Source organism: Amblyomma mixtum, chromosome 5 (assembly GCF_055824585.1).
Source record: "Amblyomma mixtum isolate Tamu chromosome 5, ASM5582458v1, whole genome shotgun sequence".
NCBI classification, from domain to species: Eukaryota; Metazoa; Arthropoda; class Arachnida; order Ixodida; family Ixodidae; genus Amblyomma; species Amblyomma mixtum.
In genome coordinates, this window is record NC_143016.1 from 29741493 (window position 1) to 29759032 (window position 17540).

The following is a 17540-nucleotide window of genomic DNA, read 5'->3' on the forward strand; positions in this document are numbered from 1 at the left end:
CCCAGGAGACAACCGCCCTGCACCTCGTCCAACTCAAGGAAGTGGTTCTCCAAGGGACCAGTTGCCCTGTCGCCGCCTACATCGCACCGCTGCCCGCAGCTGTATGTGGAGTCGACTCACAGGCCTACTGGGTGGAAACCCCGGAGCAGATGCTGCGGGACCTCGAGACCCGCAACGCGGACGCTGATATTATCGCAGCACGCAGAATGGGGAGAGGAGTTTCGCAAACTCTTTGAAACTAACATTCTGACTTTATTGCTTTGTGGGTCATCCTTTATCATTAACCCAACTGTTAGTCATTCGCAAGTAGTTGCCGCAGTTAGACTGCAATGAAAAGCATCAGAGAAGTGGCCTTTAGTGACAGTGATTTTTGTTGCATCACCGCCTTAACATATTTGATGGAATGATTGTGCTTTTTGTTCATTTGAATATACATTGAAGCTCTTTTTCATTGAAGCGTATGCGAAACCATCGCTGCATTTGGCCAGAGGTGATGTATTGGATTGAAATCGCAAAACCGCTTCTTTTAATATACAGGCATCTGCGTATTCAAAGTTGTCTAGTTAGTTATCTGGAGTTTAATGGCGCAAAAGCAACTAAGGCAATGATGCACCAAAAGTTGTCTGAAAGTGCACTAATTGTGTCATCATTGCTGCTGCTTGACCAAAGTTATTGGTAGCAGCCCATTGTGTTGTAGATTTTTCACTTGTTTTGAGAAACTAATTCCACTTTCTGGTCTTGGTTATACCAGGTGTCAAAGCTAAATGTAACCAAGCTTTTAAAAAACGCGGGATGTCCTAGCCGTCTGAAACCAACTGAGGGTTGTTTAGAGTCGCGTGACCTAGTCTGCAGTATTTTTTTCGTTCTTCAAGGTTGACTAATTAGTTAAGCTTAATTAACTAACTTTTTGATTATTGACTTGAGGAACAAAGTGTCAACGGAAAAGTTGTAGATCACTTTCAGATACAGCTTCCTGAGAGATTTGCAGCAAAGTAATATTTACGTAAAGTAGTTTTTTTAACCTGTACAATAAGAAAAAGCTTCCGCATGACAACAGGTGACAGGTGTCAAAGCTAAATTTTATTTTTTTTTTATTTATTTATTGATACTGCGATCTTTTACAAGACCTTCGCAGGGTGGGCACACAATACATAAATTCTGGAAACAAAAACGACCTCAGGAACAAGCAAACAATACACGAACAATTGATCAACAATGTAACCAAGCTTTTAAAAAACGCGGGATGTCCTAGCCGTCTGAAACCAACTGAGGGTTGTTTAGAGTCGCGTGACCTAGTCTGCAGTATTTTTTTCGTTCTTCAAGGTTGACTAATTAGTTAAGCTTAATTAACTAACTTTTTGATTATTGACTTGAGGAACAAAGTGTCAACGGAAAAGTTGTAGATCACTTTAAGATACAGCTTCCTGAGACATTTGCAGCAAAGTAATATTTACGTAAAGTAGTTTTTTTAACCTGTACAATAAGAAAAAGCTTCCACATGACAACTGTGCCGCTTCAAGCGCCTTAAAGAATAAAATCCGTTTTTTCTGAAGTCCTCTCCTCGATGAGACTTTGGGTGCACATTGGGGCAGAGAAGTGAGCGAGCAGCTGGTCACGTGACAACTTTCTTTTAAGGCCAATAAATGAAGCTACGTAAATCATAACTTGACGGAAACAGCACTACTGGTGGTTTTTCGAGGTGATCTATAACTTTTGCATTGACACTTTCTTCCGGAAGTTAATAATTAAAAAGTTAGCTAATTAAACTTAACTAATTAATTAACTTTGAAGAGCGAAAAAATACTCAAGACTAGGCCACGCGACTATGAACAACCCTGAGTTGGTTTCACTGGACTAGGACGCTTCGCCTTTTTTAAAAGTTTGGTTACATTTAGCTGGGACACCCGGTATATTTATTTATTTATTGCAAATACCTCAAGGGCCGTCGGGTGAGGGCGTTACATGAGGGGTCAAACTATAAAACACTCCCGGTGGTCACAGTAGTTCTGAACCACCTTGCTGGGCCCCTGAACCAACATCACTGCCACTAATATCCCTTTCACACGTGTGGACTATTAACACTACTCTAGATAATCCATTCTTTTCAGCCTTGCTTGTGAAGCAGTAAGGTGGTTTATCATACACTTTAGAGGCTTCTTTCTTTGAGGAGCTGGAAGGAGAACCTGTCTGACACTCAGCATATTTTGTGCAGGCATACAAGAATTTTGGCAATCGAGTAAAGGGGCTTAAGAAGAAGCTGGAGGCCAAAACAAAGACGCTGCCAAGCCCAGTGCCTTCACCAACACCCGATGCACCATCACCGACCAACTCGGATGACGGCTTGCAGTTGCCTGCAATACAGGATGCAGGTCTGTGCAGGAATTGCCCACAGAGTCGGTCTCTGCAAGAAATTTCTTCTTGCGTGCTTATGGCTTGCATGTACCCTCAGTCTTGTGCAAAGGCTGCAGCTTACAGTCTGTTTTAATGCGGCAAGGTAGCATATGCTGAATTCTCAAGAAAAGAATGGCATGTGTCTGTCACATGCACGCAGGTGGTGTGCGTACCCAGGAACCCTTACAGCATGTGGGGGCAATTGTTTTGGTCTCACAGGAGATGCCTTCAATTTAAAGTAGCAAGCTCAGCTGGAACCCAGCTGGTATTAAGTGACAAAGGGGGGGGCGGCTGTTTGGTGCCCAGGCATAAAGATGGTACACTGCAATTGTGCTTAACATGTCAGTACACATACAAAGTGCAAAACTTGAGAGAGGCTACAATCCACAGAGGAATATCTTACAACAATGCAGTGTTGCAAAAGAGAGGGAGAGAGAGACAAACAAAAATGCAGATTGTTCACTGGGCACTGTGGCAGCCCAGCAACTGAATGGTAACGGAAGTGACTGTCCAGAAGACTGGGTGCAATCTCGCTGGTCCGCTGGCTGGGTGACAGTGGCATTGTCCCCAAGAGTCGTACAGTATTGCCAAAGCAGTCAAATCAGCATCACTACAGCATGGGTTAACCGGCGGAGCTAAATGGTGTTTATTTATAGATGCTCTGCGTCTGCTGCAGTGATGTTCTCTTCAATGTTCTCTTGTAACGTCATCACAACCTGCCCACAGGATTTCGAGTAAACTCACCCACTATGGCAAGTGGCAGTTCAATTAATGATTGGTTGCAAGAGGTCGCTCGGGGAGAGCAACCCGTGTCTCACAAGCCCCACCAGGCACAGCACCTGCCATCGCAGGGCAGTGGCACATCCCTTAACCGCTGCACCATTGCCCAAGGAGAGGGGTATGAGGACTCCCAAGGATCTATGAATGTAAAGTAGAGGATGACCAATTCCACATACTGTGTAGGCATTAATCCATTAGCCCTATCGCATCAAGCCCTTAAGGAGAAGCTTAAGTTTTCTGTCCAGCTTTTTCTCTATTTCAGCAATTTTTTTTACTGCCTTTTTGGGAATTTTAAAAACCAAAATTCTCACTTTTTCCGAATTGCCAGAGCTTCCAGCCTGCTGTAGGGAAAAGGGGCCTGGAATAAGGATTTTGGGTTTTACTTGAGGGAATTTTTGGCTCAGGCATGGAACATCACTGGTCTGTTGGTTAGTTGCTGCATAGGCAGGTGCACACAAACGCAAGCCTCCACAGTGCAAACACTATCGCCCTTTCTCCGGGATGCATGTCAGTATTGGTCAGATGAGAAGGAATCTTCTAGAAGGTGCAAGTCATTTCTCTTCCAGCCGGGTGCCACCACTTTATAAGTGAAGTGGAGAGGGTGTCACTTAACACATCAAAGTTGCATGTTCTCTGCCGGTCATTGGAGAATATTTTTCCACGGATATCCTTCTATTCACGCCATGCAAATTTCATACATGTGCGCCGAATATTGGGACAGTGTCTGAAGCTGCTTAGATGCCGGCACAGGAACTGGTAATTTGTGCTTGATTGAGCGAATTCATAAATAATCTAACAATTTCATATTAAGAGAGATGCAGACGCCCCTCTGAGTGCATTATTGAAAGATAAGACATAGAGGACACTACGCAGCACATAATTGTCTCAGCACTGGGTGGAGCATTGCACATGGCAAAAGGGGGTGTGTTCCTGTAGTTTCCAGCATTGCAGTAGTGCTTAAAGGAGAGGGTGCAAACCTAGGGGCAAAAGGCTTGAAGCATTAAAGGGACAGTGAGGAGAGCTCCATTAATATTTTTTTAAAAGCAAAATCCGATAGTTCGGCATTTCATGGCTTTGTTGCCACTTGGCTGGCAGCGAAAGATGCATTTATTTGTAAGAAATTTGGATTCGAAGTTGAAAAAGTTTTTCCCGCCGCTCTGATTCAAACTTGGGATTCTCCTATGACGACACAGGACTAAGTGACGAGAAACATGACGTGACATGACGTAACGCAGACCGTGATTTCTGACAGCCAGCAGTGTGGCCTAGCAGCAGCCGAAAAGAAAGCTACCGCCGGCCGCACGTTGAAGGCATCTATCGGCTTTTGCGGCCGTCGCTACCGTCGCTTCGTTTACGTTTGCACTGCCGTTTTGCCAGCGTTACAATGGATCCCGTTCTCAAAGTCGTCAATGAAGTTCTCGCGAATAGACACCTTTAGCATACCGTGTACCTTGTTACCGTCAGCGGAATACCGGGAGCCTGCCTACCACCGGTGAGCAGGCGCTGATTGGTCCCGATGCTGCAGACACGCGCTTAGCTGTCGGGGACGTGGCGCCATCTGGCGACATCAAGGAGATTTGTGCGTGCACTGGCTGCGCCTCAGTGATTTGTGAATTCTCGTGTCCTAGTGTTGCTAGAACCATTGGTTCTAGCAACACTGTTTTGTCCTATGACGTCATTATGCTTGTACTTGCGAGTTTGGCCTGTGGCGGCGATACCTGTATTTTGGTTCTTGCTCTTTTCTACGTTAGAAGAGCTTTGCTGTCAGTATGAGTGGCGTTTTTGTAATCAGGAGCTGGTATTCTGTCGATGCAAGCCAACTTCAATTTCTCCTCAGTGTCCCTTTAATGGCAAGTGGTCTAGGGGCCCCTTTTAGCTGGCCCACAGTGTGCAGTCATGTGCTGTTTGTGACTTGCGACATCCGATTTGTTTTTGTCTAGCCACCGTTGCAGAAGTGCCGCTGGCAGGGAATGGCGCAGCGGCTGATTCACCAGGCTCGGCGCCCTCACCTGAAGGCTCTCCTGACGGGCTCAGCCCAGTCGTCCCAGAAACGGGAGACTCTACAACAACCAGCAATGCTACAGGCAATGCTGCAGCACTCAGCAGCTTCATGTCTCAGAGTGAGTGGCTTAATGTTCACCTTTCCTTAGACCTCATCGTATTGAAATTTGACAGGCGCTGAAATTTTGTTATTGTAATCAGGGGCTGAAGAGCTGTAGTGTGCTTCCAGTGAAGTTGCAAGGAAGGATCATGAGTGTGAATGACTGCGGAGCAAGAAAATAGCAAGCAGGGTAAATTACCATGAAGAGTAGTGTTATGTCGCATCTCCTATCCTTTGCAAATCGTAGGCAGTCTCCATCATCTCACAGTAGAGGCATTGTGGGCAGTGTCATACTTCTGTGATATTCATGCAGAAAAATTCTTTGGTTATTTAACAGGCCCAACTGTGCTGTCATCGTGGCTGGATGCTTTCAACCAAGAGTTCCAGGAAAACAGGGCTGTGCTGCCAACAGTACACACAACCCCGCTCACCGCTGCCATACCTGCACCCAGCACACTTGAGAGTCGGCTCTCTAACCTGATGCAAACCATGGGTAACATACCCGGAGGGCTGTTCTCATCTACGAGCTCTGCCAGTAACACACCCAAGCGGGCTGACTCTCCTCCCTATGCTTCAGCAGGCCTTAGGCCAGGTGCCACACTCTCAGAAGTACACAGTGGCAACACACCTCTCAAGGACGAGAACAGCGGACAAGGGACACCTGTACTTGATGAGAACTCTGCAAGAAAGGCTGCATCACTTCTAGACTCTGACATGCGTGTTCATGCCATGAAACCCGTAACAATGCAGGGTTCTCCAGAGCCAAGGATCAGTGCTGCTTTTGGCTCCAAGATACCGAGTCTTGCAAGTCCCAAGACATGGGCACAGGCGTCACCCAGAGCAAGTGGCCCTGTAGCAGGAGTGCAGTCACCACTGAATGCACCTGCCTTGGCCCCTCCACCCCTGCCGCCGGCATTGCAGGCTTATCTTGAGCCAATTCAGACAGTGACGGGGGCAGCTCACCGCAGTGGTGCCACAGTTCCCAAAGGAAGGTCGGAGACGCCACCCTCGCCATCTGCAGATTACCTGATCCCCGTTTCCGAGAACTTCGACGTGACAGACATGGAGCTGGACGATGACGGGTCTGGTGATGAAGAGCGCGCGGAGAGCTTGCACCGCAAGAAGCCCACCAGCAATCTCATCACTCTAGTCCAGCCACAGGTGAGCCCTGCTGAAACAGCAGCATCTGCAACCACTCGTGGGGAAAGAAATGACGACACCAAGCCGCAGTTGGACCTGCCTGCCATCACAACAACACCTGCGCTGAAACTCACGTCTCCACTGGCTAGTCAAGGAGACATAAGGCGCATCCATGATTCCCCCGATGCTGCAAAGCAAGACCTTGTCTCTGATTTTCCAGTGCGAGACATAAGGCGCATCCGTGATTCCCCCGATGTTGCAAAGCAGGACCTTGTCTCAGATTTTCAAGTGCATGAGACGCCGTCGGAGGCTCGTATCCGCGAGCCATCTGACTTTACCACGAGGGAGTCATCCGAGTTTAATCTTCGAGACTCTGCTGATTTCTCCCAACGAAAATCATCTGAATTTCGGCTCCACGAGACTTCCGACTACACGACACGAGAACGCTCAGAATTTCGAGTGCGCGAGTCATCGTCTGATTTTCGAGTGCGAGAATCACCATCATCCGAGTACAGGATGAATGAGTCATCGTCATCAGAATTTCACGTCCAAGACTCATCTTCAGAATTTCGGGTTCAAGATTCTCCATCTTCATCAGAGTTTAATGTGCACGACTCCTTCTCCTCAGACTTCCATGCGGCACCTGCCAAGATAGAGACAGTCCAGATGCGATCATCGCTGGACCGATCTCCGCCAGCAAGCCTCATAGATGGTCGAAGCATGTGGGAGCGAGGTGATTACTACTCTTCTCGAGAACCTCGTCATCAGCATCACCAGCAGCAGCAGCAGCAGCAACAGCAGCAGCAGCAGCAGCAGCAGCAGCAGCAACAACAGCAACAGCAGCAGGCCATGAGCAACGGTGGCAACCGAATGCGTGGCCGAGGCAGTGGGTACTATGGTTACGAAATGCGTGGCAGGCCTATGGACCGCTTTCCAGAAGGGTATGGTGCATACGAGTCTGACTGGCACGCAGGCAGGCCCGCTAGTCCGCGATATCGCCACTACGGTGGGCAGGCACGGAGTGCTCCCTATTTCCAGCCAAGGTACTGAGCAGCATGTGCTGTGCTTGGTGTTGGATGCTGTTCACATCATCGTTGTGTTTCTTTGGCTTGATGTACATAGCGCGCAGAATGTGGAGGATGGGCAGGCTGGGGCCTGCACGTCAAGCCGGTGGCAGCAGCATTGTCGAGCCCCTGGTGATGCACTTTCGGGCTTCACAGCACAGTGTTTCGAGCAGCTGCAGAAGACATCGCACTGAGCTGTCCACGAAAAAGGGGCCCAGTGTTTGGTGCAAGTATGCGTTGGCACTCAAAGTGCCCATGCCCACATTAAAGTTTGCGGCATGTAAATGTGAAGAGCCTCATGAGCAAGCCTTGTCAAATAATGGGGGACGTTTCTCATTTCTACAGCGGCCGTGCTTCCTTTTCAGGGAGATGTGTGGTTTACCAAGGATGCATTCATCTTCAAGGCGACGTGTTGCCGACATGCTACCATCTGCTACCGCATTCGTCACCACTTTCACATCATAGTTGTGCAATGCAGTTGCATACAGAGTACAATTTGAAGTTCAGCTACTACAATGGCAAGGAGGGGATAGCCAAGGATGCAGTTTGTGTCCAGATAATGAATACAAGTTTTTTTTCCGTTTTCGTCACTGGTCTTTCTTGACAACAAAGTATTGCAGAGCATAGTGCCCACATGTATTGCATTGGTCATAGGTCTTCAGTACACGGTTTGTATTTAAGCTGCATAGTTGATCACTTATGGATGCCCTAAAGACTTAAGTTCCTGAAAGGTGAGAAAAGAGAATCTCCTCACTTTGCAGAGATTTAGATCTTTGAGAGTGTCATAAGTGCTCTACTAAATGGCTGAAAAACAAACCTTGTTCCCGTTTTTAACCAATGGTGTACATAAGTTACAAAATACATGTCGTCAAAAAAAATCTCTTGAGTAACCTAGGCACACATCCTGAAAATGGTAGGCTCTCTGGAGAGTTCTCGGCCTAAGGCACAGTCTGCAGGTTTCGATTGCAGGCTACATGCAGTAGCCTGCACAAAATTTGCCTTTTTCGAGAACTCATCTGCCCCACAAATCTGGGACGCTGAGTGTATATTAGTTACTGTAGGGTGCCACAAGATTAATAAGAATTGGGTTGACAATGCTTTGTCAGATATTTATGTAATGACAGTTAGTTATTACACAGGCTTGTAGTTGCATTTGATTGATAGCTGGTATGTGCAATAGCATGTGAGTGAGAGTAAATGTAAATATCAGTCTTTCTGTACAGCAATTTAGTAGCCACTAAAATGGTGAGGACGGAATAGCGAGCATGTTGAATCATGTACTGCATAGAAAGACAGGCATAAGTACTCGCAACCAAGCTTGTTTGAGTCGTGCTAAATTTCACGCGGTGTGGGATGTGGCAAGATTTCTTCAATGACACTTCTGGGTGTACCACTTGCTTGTTTACTGCAAAGGAAGTTTAAACACCACGTTGTACTTCGCAGTCCAGACCAATAATTTAAAACTCCTCGGTCAAAAACATGGTGGCTTTCCTTGTTTCTTCAAGCGCATAACTATTGTTAGAAGAATTCAAGAAATCTGCTTCATTGTGAACAAATGTCGCTGCCTGTTGTAATATTCTGCTTCACTCCAGCACCTGTGGAAGATTTGGTACAAATTGGTAAGTGAGTGTGTACTCTCTCCTTGAGCAGCGCAACAGCCAGCATTCGAGTAGTTAAGGCCATAAGCAATGTCGCGGTTGTGACAGCCCACGGTCATATTTCCATGACTTGAAATCTATGGAGTGCTGATGCTTAAGAAGCACTGTTTCTGATCTTGTTTGCTGAAATGTGTGGCGAGTATGTCTGCACATTCCAACCGTTCTGAATTTCCATTGCAAAGTGCATGAGTATGTCACAATGTTCAGTAAACTGGCATGTACACTATGCAACTGGCTGAGAAAGCAGACAAGGGAAGGTGGAGAGCTTAACCAAGGGAAGGTACCAGTTTGCTACCCTGCACTGGGGGAAATAAAAGGAAAGGAGGAAAGAACCAAATCAGAAAGGAAGCAAGCACTTGCATATGACAAACTTATTGAGCAGGCACAGTGCTCTCAACAAACGCATCAATTGGTTGCTTAACTCCAGCGCTACTTCCTGTCCGCTTTGTGTACTGGCAACTAAATATTGCAGTTACTTCTGCAGTGGAACTGGCAGGCTTAGCAGGTTCACAGAAATTCATATCAATGATTTGAAAGCAAGGCATCGGGAGCAGGTCAATTGTATTTTCAATCTGACTGGGTAGAAAGGTCCACCTGCCTTTCCTCAGTGCCACTCCTGTACATACCTGCCATATTCATTGGTCTAACAAATGTGGTAAAAGGCAGGATCTTGGAGCCTATGCAAGAAATGGGGTAAAGATGGGTTTCATTGACCTTAATGGCTGCTCTAATGACGTGCTTTGGCTGAGGAGAGAATACTTTCAAAAGGTACAGTCTTTGTCAAAAGTATGCAGCCCAAGGGGTCCGATTCTGTGCCCTGCACCGCGGCTCCTCTCGCACACTTAGGGACCCTAATCTCGCAAAGACGGGAGGAACTTGAGTCCTCAACCTTGGGACTCAAATGTGCTTAAGAGCCGAGCTACACACACTTGGAAGCAAACCCCCTTGGGCTGTATTTTTTTGATAGAGAGTGTACATCCCAGAGCCTTTTAAATGTACCAGGGGCCACTTGGTGCATGAGCTGTGCAGTGCATTGAAACTTTTAGAAAACCTGCAAGGCTCCAGATAACATCCTCACTGCACTGTTTGCAACAAAGATGCACAATAAGTGGCTTTGCACTACAGAACACAGCTTGCATGTATATCACAAGAAGAGGCTACACTGGCAGGTAGATATAGGGCTGGTTGTGCACTGTGTAGTGGAAACGTTTTAGCGTGCAGATGCTTCATTTCTGAAGCACACTGCACTTGCTGCCCTCTGGTTACAATGCAGCACCTGTGCCATTGAGACTTTTGTAACTTTCACATGCGTGGTACGCAGGATAACTGCAGCATAATCTGGACAGCCAGTAAGAAAGAGCAAAGGAAGTATCTGTCAAGAATTTATTTTACCAACTAATGTAACATAACAATACCAAGCTTCATTTTACAAGGAGATATGTACATTTATAAGCAGCTCTAGCACTACTGCATCATTGCGTTGCTGCCGTTGAGCAGCTTTGCTGTGTGGCATCGCCAGATAAGGATTTCGATATTCCGCCAAGCACCAAAGCGTTACTGTTCAGCGACAGTCCGAAAAAACGGCGGAGCGCTTCTCGCGCCGCCATTTCATGGGCGACGGACAACGTTTCGCCAACGCTGTAACCAAGCAACTGTCTGTCGGAGTACAGGCCGACACAAAAACTTGCTTCCAGGGTGTTCCTTCCGGACTCCCACAGCAAACGCGGCTCTGCTGGCGGCCTACCAGAGTCTTGAAGCACGGCGGCCAGCCTCTCGTGAGGGTCCGGTATTTCCCACAACTCGCACAAGTCCTTGCCCAAAAGCTGTGTCAGCACAAAGTCTCGCACAAACAGTTGAGCTCGCTCCAGACCAGAGTCTTTTAGCAGCCCGCCAATTAAAGCCATGAGTACGTTGGCCAGCGTTTTTTCCACGGGGGGAAAGTCTGCACACATGATCAAGTCCGAAGTACCGATACTGCTGGAAACCTGCGAGAGTGTAGCGTCCGACAACAAATACCGTTTTACTGCTTCGACGCCGTCCGAAGGAAGGTCAGGAAACGCGTGGGTAAGGTAGTCTTGCAGGTAGGTGTTGGAAAGATCCCTTCCAGCAGCCGAAAGCTGCGTGTTAGCCGTTAGGCCTACGTCGGCACCGAAATCGTCGCTATCCGAACGCATCCCCAAGTCTTCTCTTCGTTTCTTCTCGCGGTCCACGTAAGATTCTTCCACGAATGCTGTGCGCAGTGTGATATCGGACCAGCTCTCGCCGAGGCGCCTAGCAAATGCGTAGATTTCGGCGTCGTAGTTCCATTCCAACACGACGGAGCGGTGCCGTAACGGCTCTGGACCTGCTACCTTTCGTCGAGCTTTCATCTCCTTCAGCACAGCCGGAAGTGATCGCTTGTATCCACATACTTGAGCAACCCTAGGCACAGCGTGCACTCGAAGAAGTGGCAAAGTTTTGGCTGCAGTCCTCAGCACGCAACGTGCAAAACACTCCATTTTTGCAACAACTTCGAACCGAGATGGCTCGTCTTGGCTGTAGCCAACTTCTCACATGACTGCGCGGCTGGCTCGTCCAAGTTACGGTTCTGCGTTCTACCATAAACCCGCCGCGATGGCCCAGTGAGTGAAGGAACTTTATTTTCGCCAGAAGAAGACCCGTGCCCCTCCGGGTTCGCACTAGTGATGCAAAACTGTCGATAGTTGAGTCGCTATCGATGGTAAAAAAGACTATCGATAGCCGTATCGATACTATCGATTCTATAAAATAAACCACGCGTACCCTCTGCATCCTAAACTTGGTTTCCCGAGTGTGTGGTATGAGGTGATGGTATGAGTAACTGACAGGACTCGCCCGTTTTCGCAGCCTACGCACTGATCTCCACTAGGGGAGCTGGATGCCGCATCGGGCGCCCGAAAGCATGGAGGAAGTTTTTTTTCCTCCATGCCCGAAAGTACCGAAAGAGGCTAGAAGAAACATCCTCCATGCCTTCTAGCCTCTATACCGAAAGTGACGCCACCGGAAGTAAGCGGCCTTGTCCCGGAAGTCAGCCTTGGGCAGTGCATGAAATCAGACATCAGCACAGTTTTTCAGTTCCAGTTTTGTTTTCCCACATGGCATTTCGTCTTTTCGTCGTTCTCGTCTTTCTACATGACAATGCCTACCTGTTGCGCCGTCAACTGAGCGATACCAGCGAAGTCTTCGGGAAAGACGTTTAAAAAATAAGGGCCCATTGCATTGCAATGGGACGACACTAGCAGACGACAGGACGTCGCTACACGCAGCAAGTATGGAGCCTCATCTACTCGGCTCGGTGTCGTCTCGTTTCCCTAGCTTCGCCAACTCTGCTCTTTACTGTGATGCTTGTTCCCACGCTCAAGCCCAAGTTATGCTATCAATGGGGGATAAATATAAGAAAGAACAGGTTGAAACATTCACCAGGCAGCTTACTTTTCAGCGACCATTTTACCGAATTTTGTTTAGACCGAACCGGAGCGAGGGCTACGCTACTATCTTGTGAGGTGTCGACGGTGTTCGGTTGGTTCACATTAGCGCCTCCAAAAGGTATAGTACTGCTTCCTTTTATTCGTGGTGCTTGGTGCAGTTGACTTCTAACAGCGCTTCTCACGCGCACTGCAGCATTCGTCATTCTTGTCAGTCGTTACTCTCGCGCTGTGACTTTTCTTTGCTGCACGAAAATTCGGTTTTGAGATGACCTATACTCCGTTTCATACATCAGGTGCAACGCTGTCAAAGCTAGCGCTCTTTTTTGCGCAGCCTGCATCCGTGACAGAAAATAGTGCGTTGCTTGTGGTGAGCGAAAAATAACAAATGCATTGCCGACAGGCTTCGTGGGTAATACATTTGTCATCAGCGTGACAAAAAACGATGATATTGCGAGCGAATCGTCGAGATCTGTGATTTTGTATTTTGTGTGTGTCGTCTTTTTCCATTTCATGTTTTCGCTGTCCCCGCTGGACGCCGTGTTTACTCTTTCTGTCCGCCTCCCTTTTACTTTTGAGAAAATGGCGTCCAGCTCAGCGGCGTGACGACAATTTGGACCAATCTGAAACGCGGACAAATACGCCTTGCTCGTCGGTAAATTGGTTTTTGAGGAAAGGAAATGTATCTGTCATATCTCGGTGGACACCTAAACCTCGCCGTAACGGGAAGGGAGGAAGATGGAGCGACGCGTTAGACCGCACGGCCACAAAACAGCGCGGAGGGATACACCTCTCTTTATTTTTTTCTGCGGACTACTTCCGTAGCCTTCACTGCGTTGCACATGATGTATGAAACGAGTATAGCCTCATCGTCATTCCACTACTTCTCCTTTACGCTTGGAAGACAAGAACCAGGCGAGAACATAGTGTTTAATGCACGTACCCCTTTGCCGCGGCAGGGTGAGACCTGCATGCCTGTTTTCTTCGCTTTCGCAGAAATTACAGGGTTCTGCACACAATGCTCACATTTCTCGCGTTCAGCTCGCTTGTTCCTTTCATATAACAGCAGACATTACACGAGAACAACGCAAAAAACTGAGAACAAAAGGGCGAAAGACGCGACTTTTTGCATTGAAATACACAGCAGACACCCGACTTCAGGGACAAGCCGTCCAACTTCCGGTGTCTTCACTCGCGCTCGTCTCGGAATGCGGGATTCAGCCACCTAGTGGAGATCAGTGGGCCTACGCGTCACCGAGCTCTGCAGACGTTCGCTACGTAAAGTTGCTGGATAAAATGTTAGCGTGGGAATGTCCTAGTTGCGAAGCATGTGTGCGAAAAGCATTTCTGCAGCGGTTACGTCAGCAGGATAACGTCTACAGTGCACGATAGTGTCATGTAAGCCAGCACAACTTGTGCTGTTTGTTCTTTCATCGGATGCAGTTCCAGGTGTTTTTCTGAACTGTCCCAGAGCACGTTAAGCTGGTCGAAATTTGCCCGGAGACATGGTATCCCTCATAGCTTGAGTCTCTTTGGGACGTTGTGAAACCGTGAAACCAGTCAGGCATCGCAAATGTTTTGGTTATAGCACTGGCCAACAAATGCATAACATCAGTTTTGTTACTATCAATAGTCTTACCATCGATAGTGTTGCTATCGATAGCGGTACTATCGCTTAATACTATCGATAGTAACCCAGTAAACCATGAAACGTTACATGGATATGAGCGAGATATTGACGCTGGACATCAGACACCTCCACCAGACAGCCATTTTAGTGCCGTTTACCAAAAATCTACGTACCTACAACACCAGAATTGGAGTCCGGTCCGAGGTATAGTACATAGTGATGACATCCAGCTCGACATTTACCTGATATTTGAGCATGGTGTAAGTACACCCAGTCTGCGTAGTCTAGACATCTATATAAAGAGAATATGACTGTACATAGACCAATACCCAGGTGAAAATTTCTAATTGGTTCCAGTCCAGTTCGTTTAAGGAACACATTTCCAGTTGTTGCAGATTTGTTCCTTAAACCAGTTAGGACTGGAACCAGTTCCAATACCAGATGCAGCTGGCACCTGCTGTAATTCCAGATGCAACGGGGACCTACTGCATCCCAGTCACAGACTTCCCTATGGAGGCGTCGGGACGCTCAAGCACTCCAGCTAGCTAAAATACAGTTGAGTAAGCGAGTACATGATTCAGCGGCCGTGATATGGCCATCACGGGAGCCCAAAACACTGCAGATGACTTTTGAGTGCGTCAGTGTTTTATTGCGCTCGGCGCTTTCACTGAATCTTGAATATTCTCGTTGAACATAATCGTCAGGTTTATAGCTGCAGTGGCATCAGTACCCTTCTGCCGAACCCAATAGGTCAGGGTTGCTGCAAAACAAAAAATAATTGTTCTCTTTTATAGGTGACAAACTAGAGAATAGCACAGCAACCATTACAAACAAGCCCAGTAATTACGCCATTTTTTACCGACGCAAGTCTATAAAGCGTCAAAGGATGCCCTCGCGGCACTAAAAGGCAGTCGTGCTGAGCGGAGTGTGCTTGAACACGCACTTCGGCACACCATCCGAACGCATGCCCACATTTCGGTAGTTGAGATCAGTTGCATAAATCACCAGCCTTTGTTTCATTGCACAGCGAGTTTGGCAAAACAGCCAAACGAGTGAGCGTAAAAATATAACGTGCCGATAAATGCGTTAGAGTTTTTCCATTACGAACGCAAAAATAGCATAAAATACACTTCAATGAGCGAACTGAGTACGCGCCTGGAAAGGTCACGATTCCAGCCGGTGAAAACATAGTGTTAATATAACCAACTCGGTGAAAACGACTTGTAGTCCTAACTGACGGGTTCACTTCGCCGAGTAGTAAAAGCAAGCAAACTGTCTTCCTTCAGTTCCATCAAGGAAAGAACTGTTGAACAATCTCGCGAGCAATAATAAGCGAATAATTAATTCTATGTCGAGGTTCTTCAAACAACGCTCCCACGGAACACGATGAGAAATCGCACACGCCGGGCGCTCAACCATTGCCGCCATGGCTGTCCTAGCTCATGCGGAGTGTGCGAAACTGACGCATGTTTTGTATCATCACTTTTTTATACTAAGTAGTCTGCTTGCCGTGGAACAAAAAATAAGTTAATAATTTTTAAATTGTAACATTATCACGCGCTTTCACAGAACATCGACGGAAGCAGAAGATCAACGGTAAGACTGACTGGTATAGAGGGGAAGGAAGAGAAAGAGCCAAATAACGCTTGTAGGCTTCGTCGCCATCCTGCTTCTACCGATCCCCTCTGTAAATAAACACCCTGCGTGCTAAGCACGTAACAGATTTGGTGAGAGGTGCCGGGTAACGATCACGGAGCGTTCCAAGGAGCCGTAGACTCGCAGGCTTCCCATTACTGCCATCGGACATGCCTGGAGACAATACCGAGCAACCCGGATCATCCATAGCGAACAACTGGCCACTTTATCGAGAGCCCCGCACATTCTTTGGAAAACCTGAGGAGGACGTTGACGAATGGCTGATACCCTACGAAAGGGTGAGCAATATAATCGCTGGAACACTGCTACTAAACTGGCTAACGTGGTGTTCTTCCTTGCCGCTACTGCCTTTGACTGGTTCGACAATCATGAGGATTCACTAAGTTCACGGGCTACCTTTACAAGCGATATCAAGAAAAATTTTGGGGATGAATCAGCAAAGAAGAAGCGCGCGGAAAAGACATTGGCCGCATTTGTTTTTCCAGTCCCGGACTACTTGCTGGCAGGTCTCGGCTTCCGCTCGGACAGGAAAAGCGTCATGGTCACATGACCTACTTGCCATAGGCTGCTTTCGAACACGGCGCCAGAGCCGGGCTCCCCCTCGGTTACCGTACAAGGACGCTGTCATCTGCTAGCAGACGATGCAAGCCACGGCCACTACGACGCCGAAGCAACGCCGAAGCAACGCCGTGCGCTCGGTCATGATACTGAGTCGATTTAAAGACTGTACTGTCAGCTTAGCGTAGGTGCATTACAGAACTCAGCTTCGGAGGTATGCTCGCCGCTACTGCTTGCGGCGAAGTTCGCACAAAGTAGCCCAACTCGTTGCGGAAAGGCGGATAGACGAAAGCCTCCGCAAAAATGTTGACAACAAGCTCTATAGCTGCTCCAGTATACGAGTGGTTCACCTGCGATGCTTTTAGGTAAGCGTACAGACAGCATGTGGCAAAACAAGCGAACAAGAACCTCTTGACGACACGAGCAAACAATACGCGCTCGCAGCTCCGAACGCGCGTCCGTGTGCGGTGGATTTCAAGAAAATAAACGAAGATGCAAGAACAAAAAGTCTTGCGATGGCTCAGAGAGGAGCTACGGAGCTCATGTGAAGGTTTAACGCATGATATCGACCTCCTGGAACACGAAAAGCACTCAAAATGCACACGGAGTCTAACTTAATATGGCTGCCAGCGCGGCGCGCAGCTATCGTCTGCTGCCTTCTCAGCAGCCCCAAGCAGCCCGCGGACTGCCATAGGCTAAAAACGAACGCGTTGCTATGGCGATGCAAGCAGGTGGGCGGAGCTTTCGGGCTGCCCGAGAAAAACAAATACCGGACTCGAGTCCGCAAGTAGTCCCGGACAGTCCGGGACTGAAAAACAAATGCGCCCATTGCTTCACCGCGCGCAAATACCTGGAGAAACCTGCACTGCATACATCGAAGCCATCTTAAAGTTATGCAAGATAGTGAATTTCAGTATGCTCGAAGAAGACAAAGTCGGCCACCTTCTAAAAGGAATTGCGGAAGACGTTTATAATTTCCTGATTAGCAAAGAGAGCCTAAGCACCACCGCTGATGTTATAAAACATTGTAGAACATTTGAAGCTCTTAAGCTGCGTCAGATCACTCCTAAATTCGGAAGACTGGCCAATGTCACCTCTGTAGCCAGTGTTGAAGCGTTT

General features: G+C 47.7%; 2 protein-coding genes across 2 annotated transcripts in view; one reads left to right on the forward strand and one right to left on the reverse strand.

Moving 5' to 3' along the window:
- Positions 1-8061, forward strand: part of LOC149341635 (uncharacterized) — a 46005-nt gene extending 37944 nt beyond the window's left edge. The window contains exons 8-10 of the mRNA XM_089543757.1: positions 2213-2369; positions 5112-5291; positions 5610-8061. Coding sequence (XP_089399883.1) covers positions 2213-2369; positions 5112-5291; positions 5610-7462 — 2190 coding nt within the window. The 3' untranslated portion in view covers positions 7463-8061. The remainder of the gene's footprint in view (positions 1-2212; positions 2370-5111; positions 5292-5609) is intronic.
- Positions 8062-10503: 2442 nt separating this feature from the next.
- mRpL44 (mitochondrial ribosomal protein L44) lies at positions 10504-11879 on the reverse strand. The gene has a single exon (XM_089543758.1). It carries the CDS (start codon positions 11630-11632, stop codon positions 10607-10609), a length of 1026 nt encoding a protein of 341 aa, XP_089399884.1. The 5' UTR covers positions 11633-11879; the 3' UTR covers positions 10504-10606.
- Between the last annotated feature and the right edge of the window lie 5661 nt (positions 11880-17540).